This window comes from Vitis riparia, chromosome 18 (genome assembly GCF_004353265.1).
Source record: "Vitis riparia cultivar Riparia Gloire de Montpellier isolate 1030 chromosome 18, EGFV_Vit.rip_1.0, whole genome shotgun sequence".
Lineage (NCBI taxonomy): Eukaryota > Viridiplantae > Streptophyta > Magnoliopsida > Vitales > Vitaceae > Vitis > Vitis riparia.
The window spans coordinates 11,822,726-11,837,509 of record NC_048448.1 but is presented as its reverse complement, the minus strand read 5'-3'; the positions used below and the strand labels follow the sequence as shown (position 1 = coordinate 11,837,509).

The 14,784-nt window shown below is 39.1% G+C and overlaps 2 protein-coding genes across 2 annotated transcripts; one reads left to right on the top strand and one right to left on the bottom strand.

The window, feature by feature from the left end:
* Positions 1 to 2,935: 2,935 nt before the first annotated feature.
* LOC117906652 (1-acylglycerol-3-phosphate O-acyltransferase) lies at positions 2,936 to 9,448 on the top strand. The gene is made up of 9 exons (XM_034819769.1): positions 2,936 to 3,227; positions 3,659 to 3,895; positions 4,134 to 4,180; positions 4,680 to 4,798; positions 4,891 to 5,051; positions 8,121 to 8,230; positions 8,308 to 8,407; positions 8,901 to 9,024; positions 9,122 to 9,448. The coding sequence occupies exons 1-9, from the start codon at positions 3,052 to 3,054 to the stop codon at positions 9,245 to 9,247; spliced, it is 1,200 nt and encodes a 399-aa protein (XP_034675660.1). The 5' UTR covers positions 2,936 to 3,051; the 3' UTR covers positions 9,248 to 9,448.
* A 717-nt stretch (positions 9,449 to 10,165) lies between these two features.
* LOC117906651 (probable LRR receptor-like serine/threonine-protein kinase At4g36180) lies at positions 10,166 to 14,727 on the bottom strand. The gene has a single exon (XM_034819768.1). It carries the CDS (start codon positions 14,463 to 14,465, stop codon positions 11,070 to 11,072), a length of 3,396 nt encoding a protein of 1,131 aa, XP_034675659.1. The 5' UTR covers positions 14,466 to 14,727; the 3' UTR covers positions 10,166 to 11,069.
* Between the last annotated feature and the right edge of the window lie 57 nt (positions 14,728 to 14,784).

Below are 14,784 nucleotides of genomic sequence, written 5' to 3'. Positions count from 1 at the left end.
TGGTTAGGAAATGGTTTAGGTGGTGCCTTGGCCAAATGATGCCTTAACCTATTTATAAGCACTTTAGGAAGTCTCTAGAACCTTGAAGGGTTCCTTACAAATCAAGAATAATCTAGAAGCTCCTACACTAGTCTATGTACAAGGGTATGTACAAGATGACTTTGGAAGATTCAAGAACACCCCACACTATTCCAATGCTCTCCTAGCCAAGTGTAGAGATGTGTGGACATCTCTAGCCCTCTCTAAAAACTTCCATATTCTTCCATTTTGTAGCTAAGTGTAGATGTCTCCAGAAGCTTCCCACTTTCTATATAAGCCCATGGGGAGGGTCATTTGAAGCATCTTGCGACGACATGTTATTATGTGATTATTTAGTGTGGTCAATTGGTTCAACTTTTTTATTTTGGGGACTGTTCCTTAGGTACTATCTTAGTTAAACTTGGGAACTACCTGTTCGAAGCCTCAAAACTTCAATTATGGACATTACTTACTTCATTTGTGGCCTTTAGAGCATGCTATTATATGATTATTTGGTGTAGTCAATTTGTTCACCTTTCTTATTTTGGGCACTGTTCCTTAGGTACTACCTTAGTAGCCCTTAGGTATCACCTTAATCTACCTTAGGTGCTATCTTAGTTAAACTTGGGAACTACCTATCTGAAGCCTCGTAACTTCAATTGTGGACATTACTTACTTCATTAATTACATAATGACATGCGCTAAGGGTCGCAACTGAAGTAAGTAATGTCCACAATTGAAGTTTTGAGGCTTTGGACAAGTAGTACTCAAGTTTAACAAAGGTAGTATCTAAGCTCCGTTAAGGTAGTACCTAAGGTAGATTAAGGTAATGTCTAAGAGCTTTAAGGTAGTACCTAATGAACAATCTCCAAAATAAGAAAGGTGAACCAATTGACCACACTAAATAATCACATAATGACATGTTTTAAGGATCACAAATGAAGTAAATAATGTCCACAATTGAAGTTCCTAGGCTTTGGACAGGTTGTTCCCAAGTTTAACTAAGGTAGTACCTAAGGTAGATTAAGGTGGTACTTAAGAGCTATTAAGGTATAGTCCCCAAAATAAGAAAAGTGAACCAATTGACCACACTAAATAATCATATAATGGTATGTTCTAAGGGTCACAAATGAAGTAAGTAATGTCCACAATTGAAGTTTTGAGGCTTCGGATATGTAGTACCCAAGTTTAACTAAGGTAGTACCTAAGGTATATTAAGGTGGTACCTAAAGGCTATTAAGGTAGTACCTAAGAAACAGTCCCCAAAATAAGAAAAGTGAACCAATTGACCACATTAAACCAATTGACCAGGCGGTCAACCAATTGGCTACCAATCGACGATTTGTCGGGTTGAGAATTTATAAAATCATTCCCGCGCTTCTATTTCTACCACGTCTTCTTTATTCTTTAATGGGTTTTATTGGTTTTGGGTTCAGAGACAAATTTTGGTGCGTTTCGAACTGATTGAACTAATTTTTGGAGAAATTTGAGGGCTTTCAAGGCTAAGGTTTCGGATTTGGATCGTTTTATCCTCGTTTCATGCGTCACAAGCAACTCTACTGTTGATCCATTTCCATTTTTGTTCGTTAAGGCTTCAAGTGTGAGCTTCTACCATTTTCTCCTCTCCTCGTTGCTCTATCTCCATCTTCTATGGCTTCCAGATGAGTGCCCACAACTTTTAGGGCATAGGGCAAGCACCTAGCAGAGCCATTTCAGGCGGAGAGACGACGAAAGGTGTGTTTTGACATCGCCCTGTTTAGTAGCGTATACGAGTTTCCCTACTTTTGGTTCTCAGGTTGGGTTTCTTTGTGTTCCAACTTTGAGAATTAGTTCAAGTTTCATATTGTTCTGTTGACATGTAGAGGACTTGTTGATGACATGAAGAAATTTGGGGGCAATATGGGAAGAGGAAAAGTAAACAAGACATAGTGCACGTTTTCGATATTATTCTGCCCATTAATAGTTGGATCTCATATTTCATATATTTGAGTTTCCAAAAGCATAGGGTCTGTTTGGTTCCTGTTTTCTGTTCTTAAAAACAAAAAACACAAAAAACTTGTTTAGGGAAGATGGTGTGTTTTTGTTTTTTGTGTTCTCAAAAACCACTTTTTTGATAACAATAAAAAAATATTTTCATTGTTTTTTCACTGTTCAAAGAGTAGATTGTTTTTCGTGTTTTTTTTTTTTTGTGTTTCCACAAAGATGAGCTCCACCCAACCACCACACCCTCACCCATAAACCCTTTCTTATTCCTTACATTATTGAAATTAATATACTTATATATGGTGACAAAGTCATCATTTATTTAAAAAAATTATAACTGGTGTAAAAATTTCAAAATGGAATATTTTTTTTTAATTTAAATGAATTGTGCATATAAAAATTATTTATATATTTATAATATCAAGTTAATGGAAGAAAATACTTTATTAATTAAAAAAAATAACTTTCAAACATATTTTTTGTTTATTTTAAAAAACCTTTTCATTAACTCAACCAAACATGTTTTTTTTTTTTTGTTTTTTTGGAGAACAAAAACTGTTTTCCAGAATTCAGTTTTCAAACATAATTTTTTTCTTTCTTTCTTTCTGAAAACACAAAAAACTGTTCTTAAAAATTATTTTCAAAAATTATTTTTTAGAATAGTTTTTAAAAACAATAACCAAACAGATCATATATTTTCTATATCCGAGTGCCAAAACACAAGTTTCCAAAAAAAAAAAAAAAAATGGAAATGTCTTGGTGCACAAGTTATTGGCTTGTTGGGTTGGAGAGACTGAGAGGCGGGTGCGACTAGAATTTGGACCTGGAATCCTGGTGTATTTTCCTGTCATCCGCGTGCGTCACAGCAAACGTAACAAAACCGTGCGTAAAAAGAAAACAATACATAATGGTGAGGCCGCCGTTGACCGTGTAACGGGTTTATATGTGTATAAAGGCAGGCGCAGGCTGCGCAGCAACTATAGGCCGTTGGAAAGGCTTTTGACACTACAATCTATATTCATCACCCTAAAAACTTGGCAATTACGGTGTATGAGCTATCGTTTCGTTCGGTGGTCGAGGATGGCGGAAGAGATGACTAAGGCGGAGCTTGGATCCTCCTCCTCAACTACTAAATCCAGATCTTTGTGGCCTTCTCTTTTCCGTTGGATCCCTACCTCTACCGATCATATCATCGACGCCGAAAAGCGTCTTCTCTCCTTAGTCAAGTACATATCTCTCCTAATCCTATTTTCTTACGCTGAGGAAACTAGTTTCCTCTCTCTTTCTCATTCTTTTCCAGAACCCTACGGAGCGCTAGATTGCATAATAATTCTGAATTTCTATAATATTCAATAATCTTGCATCATAATTTGGCTCAACAATAAAAATTGCCCTATTTTTTGTGTCTTTCTTTCGATAAAACCCTAGAATACCGTTATTTGAAGATTCCTGTTTTGTGTATAATGAGCCGATGGATAAATGCTCCCAGCGCTTATTTTCTTAATTTTTTTAAAATTTCAATTTGTAATTTGATTGTAAATTTGGAATTGAAATTCCCGCAAAATAACTGGGTTCTGATGAAATTCAGTTTTGATTTCTATTACTTATCCATTGCCTGTTTCTCTTCTGTTGTCATGGGTGTATGGATGAATTTCAGGACTCCTTATGTTCAAGAACAGGTTAATATAGGGTCTGGGCCACCTGGGTCCAAAGTCAGGTGGTTTCGGTCTGCCAGCAATGAACCAAGGTTTATCAACACAGTTACTTTTGACAGCAAAGATGATTCTCCTACTCTTGTAATGGTTCATGGATATGGTGCTTCTCAAGGTTTCTTTTTCCGGAATTTTGATGCTCTTGCTAGACGATTCAGGGTCATCGCCATTGATCAACTAGGGTGAGAATATTTGCACTTACTATAACTGATGTTAAAAGTCTTTCTGATCCTTATATATAAAGCCTATTATGTTCCTTTAAGCTGGAGTTTTGGTGTTGATCAGTGATCATTTTCTTGTACAGAAAATGTATTTTTATTTCATATTTTGAACTCTTGATATTGCTGCTCTCTTAGATCTGTTTTCAGTAAGAACTTACATTGTTGATGGTGCACTTCCTTACTTGAATTTTCTCTGCAGTTGGGGTGGATCAAGCAGGCCTGACTTCACTTGCAAAAGTACCGAAGGTTAGTCATGGTTTATTTAATTTGTCACTATAATATAGGTCATTATTTATGTATATAAGTATGGGTAATTCTACTACATTTGAATATATACATAATTGTTTTTCAGCTGTCGGTACCTTGAACTATCCAAAGCATAATTTGAATATCTCTCTCTATATGAATATATTATGATTGTATGGTACTGTTATTTCCTGAAGTTCTTATTTTTTAGTAGACATCAGAAGATTCCTTCACTTTCTGATATTATTTAAACCCTTCTGCTGAGAAGGGATATCAATTTAGTTGACCTTGTTTATTGGTTAATGTACAGGCAACTTTCGTAGGTTCACATTTGATATAAAGGCAAATCCTCTCTGTCTCTATGCATGCATACACACACACATTCTATAATATATATTTGTTGTATGATCCACTCATGGGTGTTGTTTCATTCTGTTCTAATTCATATTTTAGTTATGTTGAATTCCATGTTTCAATTATCTTGTAATTTGTAACACAGAGACTGAGGCTTGGTTCATTGATTCCTTTGAGGAGTGGCGTAAAGCCAAAAACCTTAGCAACTTTATATTGCTTGGGCACTCTGTCGGGGGCTATGTTGCAGCTAAATATGCTCTCAAGGTGATTGCTTTGTCATCTTGACATCTAACTTTTGGGAGAAAAATGGTGGTGTTTTTCTTTTTATTTATATTAATTTATTATTTATGATATAGCATCCTGAGCACATTCAGCACTTGATTTTGGTGGGACCTGCTGGATTTTCATTGGAATCAGATGGTAAGTCAGAGTGGCTTACACGGTTCAGAGCAACATGGAAAGGAGCTGTTCTGAACCATTTGTGGGAATCTAATTTTACTCCTCAGAAGCTTGTCAGGTAAAATATTTTCATCCTTATGCTTCAAAATCTGATCTTTAAAACTCTACTTCATGTAATATATCTGTGTCAGTAGTCACCTATTGTCATTGCATAATCTACATAGTTCAGGCCCTTGAATGCATATGGGCATTTGTGGCCTTTATGCTTAATTAAGCATATAGAATGTTCAATAATTTTACTACAAAATGTTAGAACTTGAAGACCACATGATATAAATTAAAATACGAGACCCTAAGGATCTGCCTTGAGGGTTATGCCTCAGAGTGGGCTCTTATTGTTTTTTTTCTTACTTGTATCTAGGGTTCTACTTCAATAAATGGGCTCCATAGTGATTGTTAGGAAGTAAAAAAATTATTCGTTACTTTCTTTTTCAACAAACATGTTGTTTGTGTTTCGACACCGAGTGAAATTTATGTCTTTATTGGACAATCCCGTAGCAGTGGCCATATAATCAATAGGTTCCTCTTGTTCGTAGAAGGGCACAATGATAGAATGCATAATCCATATTGATTAAAGCAATCATCAAACTGTAGGAGCTTCCAAAAACCTTCTTTTCCCACAGTTGTGTTAGAGGGAAGTAAACTACCCTAGGGTACTATTACCCAGTGACTTCTCTTTCCTGCTTTTGCTCCAATGAAAGTGTTGGAAGTGCTGTATGTGTCTGTATATTTAGTATATGCGCATGTATGTATATAGAATTTGATGATTAAAAAAAAAATACAAAAACCAAAGAGATCTTGCTGCTGAGCTTCCTGATTGGGAACATGATGCCAATTCCTTGTGCCCTTTATGCTTAATTAAACATCTAGAATGTTCAATATTTCTACTATAAAATGTCAGAACTTGAAGACCACATGATGTAAATTAAAATATGATGCCCTAAGGATCTGCCTCGAGGCTTATGCTTTAGAGTGGGCTCCTATTGTTTTATTTCTGACTTATGTCTAGGGCATCTAACTTCTACTTCTACAAATGGGCTCAATAGTCATTGTTAGGAAATAAAAAATTTATTTGTTACTTTCTTTTTCAACAAACACGTTTGTTCTCTTAGGTTTAAGTTGTTTGGTTTTCCTGATACTATATCTGACATCAAAGGTCAAATCATAGTGATGGTTTCAGAAATCTCATGTCATTGCCTATAAAGTATTTTCCACGAGGACTTTTCATTGTTTGTTGGAATAGGGGTTGACTAATGTATCTTGTTGGAAGAGAGTGTGAAAACTTTAGGTAGATTGGCTATTTTGTTTCAGAATTCCTATGTATACTCCTAGCTTGTCTCTTTCAAACTCATCCCTTTGACTACTTGCCTATTCAAATTGAAGATGGTCTGAGGTTGTGGATAAACATAATTAAATCAACTAAGTTTTTTAGATTCTGATTATTTTGGTTAAATTTTGTAATAGAAAATCATAAGGTGTATTGTAGTCTCAGTCATAGACTCTGAAGGTCTTGAGGCATATTGGTTTCCATATCTCAGATTGGTATTAAGCGATTTGTACAATAAGACAATTATGAAGTTCAAAAAATTATAAGAAAATATTTATAATTAAATGGGCTTCAAAACTAATAAAACAAACTTCTATCACATTGAGCATTGTTTAAATTGTCATAGAAGTTTGCGCTTAAACTTCTTCATAGTGGAAATTTTCTATCGCTATTATGCCCATAGTTTTATCTTTTCGGTGATTTTTCATGTTAAATCCTTGTATGATTGCTTTCTTCTTTCTATTTCTTCATTTGATTATCTCTATCAGCTTATTTATGCTTATGAAGTTCAAATTACTATAATGGATTGGGTGGTTGATAATGTTGACTGAATGTTATGAGTTGTGCTTAGGAAAGAGTTGAAATAATTTCAGATTTATCTAAGGAACTTGAATATTTGATGCTTGTTGAAAGGTTCAGTTGCTTTTGATTGGGGAGTATTGGTGCATTAATGCATGTGTTTTGATTGTTTACTAAAAATATTGGAAAGTAAAAAACGAAAAAAAAAAAAACAAAACAAAAAAAAAAAACAGGGGAACAATGGTCTTTCAGTGGGAGCCATCTCTAAGTTGAAAAGACACCCATTCAAACCCCCCACACCCAAGGTATAATCCATAAGCCGAGATTCATCTATAGAGTGTTGATTGATGAAACATTGATCATCCTTTTTTTTTTTCTTTCTTTTTTTTTTTGAATGGTTGGTAAATTATGATGCATCTATTCACATATATTTAGATCACTTACTGATTTGAATATTTCTACCAATTTCCCATGCTAATAAAATATTTGTAATTTAAAAATGGGAAGATTTTTGAGATTTCAAGCCCTACCCTTGAGGTCTATGCATTGCATATAAAGAGCTTTTTAGCACCTTGTAACCTTGTTATCCTTCTAACCTTGCTATCTACCCAATCCACCAAACTGATTAAAACAAACTTCTTGTTTAAAATCGAAATAATATTTTAAGATGAAGTAGAATTGTAATAAATTTGAATAATTAAAAAATAATAGCAATTAATTTATTACTAATCATGTTAAATTCAGATTGCTGGTTGGAAAGCCGAGTCTGAGATCATTTCTCTTAGTTGATTCAGATTTCAATGACCTATTAACCTTGTGTTGGTAAAGTCCCACCAAACCATGTAATATCAGGTGGTTTGGTCCAAGGTTAGGAAATTGCTAGCGCAAGTCAATAATGTCATTGATTCCCCGCCCCCCTCTTTTTGTTATTTACCCTTGCAATTCCATTGCGCGTCTTACCATCACAGATTCATTAATCAGATTTGCAGTTGCTTACAAATTGAGTGGTTCAAGTGGAGTCTTGGCAGATTATTTGTCCTTATGCATTACTTTATACTGGTTGATTGTATTTTTGGTGGAAGTCTTTGTCTATGTATGGAAGGATCTGAGACTCGTATAATTGATTATGTCATGCTCATATGGATCAGATTCTCTTTATAAATTTCTGATTTGGTTATTAGAACCTGTTGTTTATTTGGTAAATGCTTTTAGTTGCTATTTAAAGATATTGATTCTATTAAATTGTCCTAATTTATCTACTGACCTCCTGAAATTATGCAGAGGTATTGGCCCTTGGGGTCCAGATCTTGTACGCAAGTATACAAGTGCTAGATTTAGTTCATATTCAACTGGTGATTTGTTAACTGAAGAGGAGTCCAAGTTACTCACAGGTAGCCTTAAGATAAATTTGTTGCTATACTGCATATATGAACTAGCAGATTTCTGATTATTACAATTTCAATGTTAGATTATGTGTACCATACTGTAGCAGCCAAAGCTAGTGGAGAGCTGTGCTTGAAATACATATTTTCATTTGGAGCATTTGCTCGGTTGCCCCTTCTGCACAGGTTTGTTGGTCCTATCTTTAATGTTGTTTCTTGAGTCAGAAAAAGAATTTCTGATCTGTGACGTGAATTAATATCGTGGATTCTGCATTCCTTCAACTGTAACAAATGCTAAGTATCACACTTGGGTCACTGATGCATTAATGTGAGGCCATCATCCATTGCACCTCATACTTGAGTTGCATGTCACTAAGTTTTCTTCACAATGATGATCTAGCCCTACAGGTCCTTCATGGATTGCTTGCCTTTTTGGTATATGCATTAAAAGGACTACTATTTAACCTCATTTTCTTGAATGAGGGTGAGCCTCCTTCTAGGTAATAACTCTTGAAACTTCAAATTCTTAAGCATAGGATTTAGTTAAAAAATGGACCAATGTTTGGAATTGAAGTTGAGCGTTCTAGGCGGTGAACCCAAACATCCAACAACACAATAAAATTCTACCTGTAGCTGGTGATATAATGCATTTACAGCCACTCATCTCTTTTCTGTACAGCGCATCAGAATGGAAAGTGCCAACCACTTTTATATATGGCTTTGAAGATTGGATGAACTACCAAGGAGCCCAAGAAGCTCGCAAGCAAATGAAGGTCCCATGTGAAATTATTAGGGTCCCCCAGGTCTCTCTCTCTCTCTCTCTCTCTCTCTGGAGAAAAATAAATAGAAAAACATATAATTCATCATGTTTAACAGAATTCTGCTGAAATATGATTGCAGGCTGGGCATTTTGTATTCATAGACAATCCCTCTGGGTTCCACTCGGCTGTATTGTATGCTTGCCGCAGATTTCTCTTGCCTGACCCTGATAGTCAATCCCTTCCTGAAGGCTTGACATCTGCCTAAAAATAGAGTAGGCTATAAATTGTAAATTGATAGCCTATGTATTAAAAAAAAAAATAAAACATTCTTTCTGCGAAGTTTGTTGATTCATACATCCTTCTGTAGTTGATGACTTCATAAGAAAATTCCATTGTTCCTCAGAGAAGCTATATTCTGAACGCATGCATAATTTAATTCAGTTGTTATGAGCGGTTGAATTTGCCACCAGATCTTCAACAAATTTCTTAAATGCTATTTATGAGTAAATCTGAATTTGAGGGTACCTTGTACATGCATTGTGACTGAAGTAAAATTCGGGTTGCCCTTCCTTGTACCTCTGCATGAGAGCCATGAAGAGATTTATAATTTTGGTTTATGCCCTTCATTGTAGAAAAGTTCACTGTTGGTATAATTAATGCCGCCCTCACTTGCAGCTCTGCATATGAGGGAGGAGGTATTTACATTTTTGGTTCTTCCGCTTGTATATCATAGAAAGCTTCACTGTACTTAGTTTCTGATGTATTTCCAAATAAGGTGCCAGTTCCTTGGCTTATTTTTGCCAGGGTGCCTCACTTTTGATATATTCTGACTGATGATTAAGGTGTGTGCGAGCCCAGGGAAAACAAGAACAGGCTTGAGCCTTTACTTGTTGAGAACCCATTTCTCACCTTAGTTGAACAGGATTGGGGCCCCACATAAGAATGCTTTGTTGCTGCTTAATGTGCTGAGATGGAGAAACACTGGGTTCTTCTTGTTTCAACTTTTTAAGGACGGATGAAGCAAAAGTTTATCAGAAATGAAGGCATTCTACAACAGAGTCCCACGCTTTGCGGGCGTCGAGCCCTGAGCGGCACCATCACCACTTTTAATGTTCACTGCTTTGCCTTTTTTGGCATTGCTTTCAATCTAATTATAAAGAATCTGGCATAGAACTAAATGTGGTATGATTAAAATCTGACTCTTTACCCATTTTCCCTTGAGACTTTAACCATGATATGGTTTTACAACTTTTCCTCCTCTTCCCTAAGAATTTTACCAAGCTACTGTCCTTTGCAAGGACCCACTATCTCTCCACCCTGCTCAATGAGTGAAGGGGTTGCTTTAACCACCGTCACACTTACCATCATGCACTGCAGTCAGATGAGTTATTGGACACTGGCAACGAGACATCACAATCGGACATCACATTGCTACTGAAAAATTGATTTCGTTACCTGCCTATTTTCATGACTTCCCTAGTAAATGCAGTGGGAGTCCAGCCAGTCGGGGTCTCACGACTCACTCACAACACCCATTAACACAGTCACACACTCAGTCGCTTTTAATTTTACTGCTGCCATCATCTCTCCCAGTTGGAATCTGGAGAGATTGTGGCCTGGTTCCATGGTTTGGGGGAGTTGGGACCCAGGAGAGCCATTGATACAAGTTATACAACTTCCGTGCCCCTCTTGTAATTATTGCTTCACAACAATAGTACTAGGGCTGGACCCCACTCCCAGTCAAAACTGGAATTCCGTAAAACCCGACGTGGTGGGCGTGAGAATCTATAACCCCTTAAAAAGACCCCACACTCCGACAAGACTCACGGATCCTGACGCCACTCTCTCTTTCCTCTTTTCCAACAAAAAACAACCCAAGAAAAAGACAAATTGCACTAAGCCTCCGTATCCACGTTAACGGCTACTTTCCCCCCTCTTCCTACACCGCCACGTGGCTAAATTCCCTGGCTTTGGCGGGAATCCATTGTATGTACGTTGCAGTGTTTCACCAGCAAAAGAATCCAACAAATGTAAATTCAAGTTAGAATTAAAAATGGAAAATTGTTTAAACAACTAATTGGCTTCCTTCACACGGGGGAGGGGAGGGAGGTTGGATCAGCTGAGGATGGAATATCTGGTCCAACCCGGCAACCTTCAAGCATGAATACGATGTCTGACATGGAGGGTCTATCAAGCGGGTCGGGTGCTGTGCATAGCAACCCAACTTTCACCCCCAATAAGAATTCTTCCCATTCAGATGACTCCGGGTCGATTTCCAGCAACCCCGGTTCCAGTAATTCTGAAATTTGACCACTTTGTAACTGTTTTTTCACCCATTTTACAATGTCTTCGTCTTGTGTGAACATCACTGGTTTCCTACCTGTCAATATCTCTAGCAATACGATTCCGAAACTGTACACGTCAGCTTCTTTCGTTGCTTCTCCGGTCAATGCCGCCTCCGGTGAAACATAGCCTAGTGACCCAATTGGGGTTGTGGAGGAGGAAGGTTCAGCCGGTGTTGGTATGGTTAATCGGTCTAACCCGAAATCAGAGAGATGGGCTTCGAAATCCGCATCAAAGAGGACGTTTTGTGGCTTCACATCTCCATGAACCATTGAAACTGAGTGGAGGAAGGATAGGCCACGGGCAATGCCAAGTGCAATCAGATGGCGCATTGGCCAATTGAGGACGTGCCCATCTTGGTGAGAGGCTTCCTGGAGCAGGGTGGCCAGATTTCCATTAGGCATGTAGTCGTAAACGAGGAGCCTGACGTCCGGTGGTCCTGCATAGTAGCCGCGTAGGACTGTTAGGTTTCTGTGCTTCACTTTGCCCAGTGATTCTGCTTCTTTACGGAAGGTGTTCTCTTCGATGGACCCATCTGGAAGGCGGCGGATTGATAGGACCATGCCATCTTGGAAAGAGGCCTTGAATACAAGTCCATATCTTCCCCTGCTCAAGACATTTTCCTCGTCAAATTGTCTGGTTGCCTCTAATGTTTCCGCGTAGGTTATTTTGTTGTTGAACATAACGAGTTTTGGCCCTCCATTTTCACCGCTCCCACGGCCTCTTTCTCCTCCAGAGCTTGGGGCTGGGCTCCGCTTCTTCTCCCCGGCTGCCCCTTCTCTAAGTTTCTTACGCCAACGCAATAGACTGAAAATATAGCCACAACAACACAATGCCAGAAGGGTGGCTCCACCAACAGCCACACAAACTAAAAGAATCAGTTTCCTCCTTTTTCTCTTGGTCACGCCCTCGCATTCCTCTTTCAATGGCTTTCCGCATAACTTTGGATTCATTGCAAAAACTGAAGGATCTGTAAATTGAGAACCCAGCATTTTAGGAATTTCTCCTTCCAGGTTGTTCTGTGAAAGGTTCAAGTATTTCAAGGTAGAGATGCCTGAAAAGTTCACTGGAATGACTCCACTGAATCTGTTTGAAGACAGATTCAGCATTGTTAGATTTGATAATTTAGACAACGAATCCGGTATGGGGCCTGAAAGATGATTGGCATCCAGCAGCAGAGAAGTCATAGAGGAGCACTTAGATATATCTTCTGGGATTTCACCTGTCAAATTATTCTGACCCAGATCGAGTTCCTTCAAATGGGATAGACGAGAGAGTTCACCGGGGATTTCACCGCTCAATCGATTGGACCGGAGCTCAAGTGCTTCCAGATCAGAACAATTACCAAGCTCTGATGGAATTACACTGGAAACATGATTTTGAGACAATGAGAGAACAACTAAGGACTGAAGAAATCCAAAGGTAGCCGGAACCTCGCCGGAAAAGGCATTAGAGGATAGATTCAGATAGCGCATACTAAGTAAACTGCTGAAGCCTTCGGGAACATCCCCAGAAAACAGATTCTCTTGAAGAGCAACAACTTGCAAATTTGGCAACCCAAAAATCTCTAATGGCAATTCACCAGACATATTTTGCTTACTCAAATCCAAAGTAGCAAGTTTCATCAAACTTCCAATGCTCTTAGGAAGTCTTCCTGAAAAGCCACAACCGCTCATGTTCAACTCCTGCAAGCTACTCAAGTCCCCGATATTTGACCATACTTCCCCATAAAATTTGTTGAAGCTTAGGTTTAAGATACTCAAATTGCTAAGAAGCAATAGCTCTTCGAGTACGTCCCCAATCAAGTTATTTTCGCTCAGATTCAATACTTCCAACTGTGAGAGGTTCCGAAAACTTGCTGGAATGGAACCTGAGAAATGGTTTCTCCCTAGAGATAACGTCTTCAAGCTCGTTAATGCGCCCAAAAATGGAGGAAGTTGACCTGAAAATCGATTTCCTTCCAGATCAAGAACCTGTAACAAACTGCATTTCTGAATCTCACGAGGAACCTCACCCTGTAGCGAATTATTAGCAACTCTCAACTCCTCCAGTCTCAGGAGATTTCCGATTTCAATGGGTAGAACACCAGAGAAGAAGTTTCCAGAAAGATCTAGAATTCTTAGCGTGGATACTTCTGTCAACCAAGATGGGAACACACCATGAATGTGATTCTCTTGAAGGTCCAAAACCTCCAAAACGCTGAAAAAAGTTGCGTTTTGCGGCTTCAAAATGCCCGTGAAGGCATTAAACCCCAACTGTACGATCACTAGCGTGGGAGGATTGGCCGAGACGTTGCAGAACATAGATGCAGGGACCGAACCAGAGAGTTCATTGCGGGAAAGCGAAAGCACTCGAAGTTTCGGAATCGCTCCGAGCGTTGCCGGAATCAGACCCTTGAGCGCATTGTCTTCGGCACTCAAATGTAGGAGTGATGAACAGTTGGATATCGCAGAAGGGATGGTTCCGTACAACTGGTTCGAGTCCAACCACAGATACTGAAGCTGTTGAAGCTCTCCGATGCTAGCCGGAACCCCACCGGAGAACTGGTTGAACGAAAGGTTGATGAGCTGAAGCGAAGAAGCCACAGAAAAGTTAGCTGGAATATCGCCGGAGAAGGCGTTTGAAGAAAGGTCGAGATAGCGGAGATTCCTCGGGAGGTTCCCGGGGATTCCACCAGAGAGAAAGTTGTGGGCAACATTGAGCACTTGAAGGTTGGTGAGGTTGGTGAGAGCCGGCGGGAGACCACCGGAAAATGAGTTGTAATGTAAATAAACGGCGCGTAGAAGAGAGCACTGGGAGAGAGAAGGAGGAACAGAGCCGTTAAAGGCGTTAGAGTGAAGACTTAACTTGCGAAGTTGGCGAAGGTTAGAGAGTTGGTCAGTGAGTCGGCCACCGAGTTGGAGACGAGGCAAGCGAAGTTCCCAAACTCGGCCATTGTAACAGAGAATGCCCCGCCAGTCACAAGGAGCGGAAGGGGTCGACGAGTTCCAGCCGTCCAATGCGCCAAGCGGATCGTGTAGATTGAGTTTGAAGGCCGTCAAGGCTTTGATTTCAGGCAAGGCATCGGCGCTCCGCTGGGCGCAGGTCAGCGTTGGGGCGAAGAGAAGCAAGGAGAGGTAGAGAAAAATAGCCGTTAGCATTGCAGAAGGTGGTGGAGATGGTGGTGGTGGTGGGTGTAGTGTTAAGGTTAAGGTGGTGGCCTTGGATTATGAAAATTATGGTGGGGTGGAGTTTTGGAAGTGTACTTGGGGAGCGTATGGTGGTAGCAGGGTTGGCCTGGAAAGAGGAGTTGACAGAAGCGTCGCCATATGCTTTGCCCCAACTGTTGTTTATGTTTTCTTCTCTCTTCCTCTGTCTTCCCTGTTCCCCAAAAAGGCCCAGATCTTTTATTAACTTTAATAAACTTTCACTCTCTCTTTTGGTCCTTTCCTCCTCTCTACGCCCTTTTTAAAACCCCCC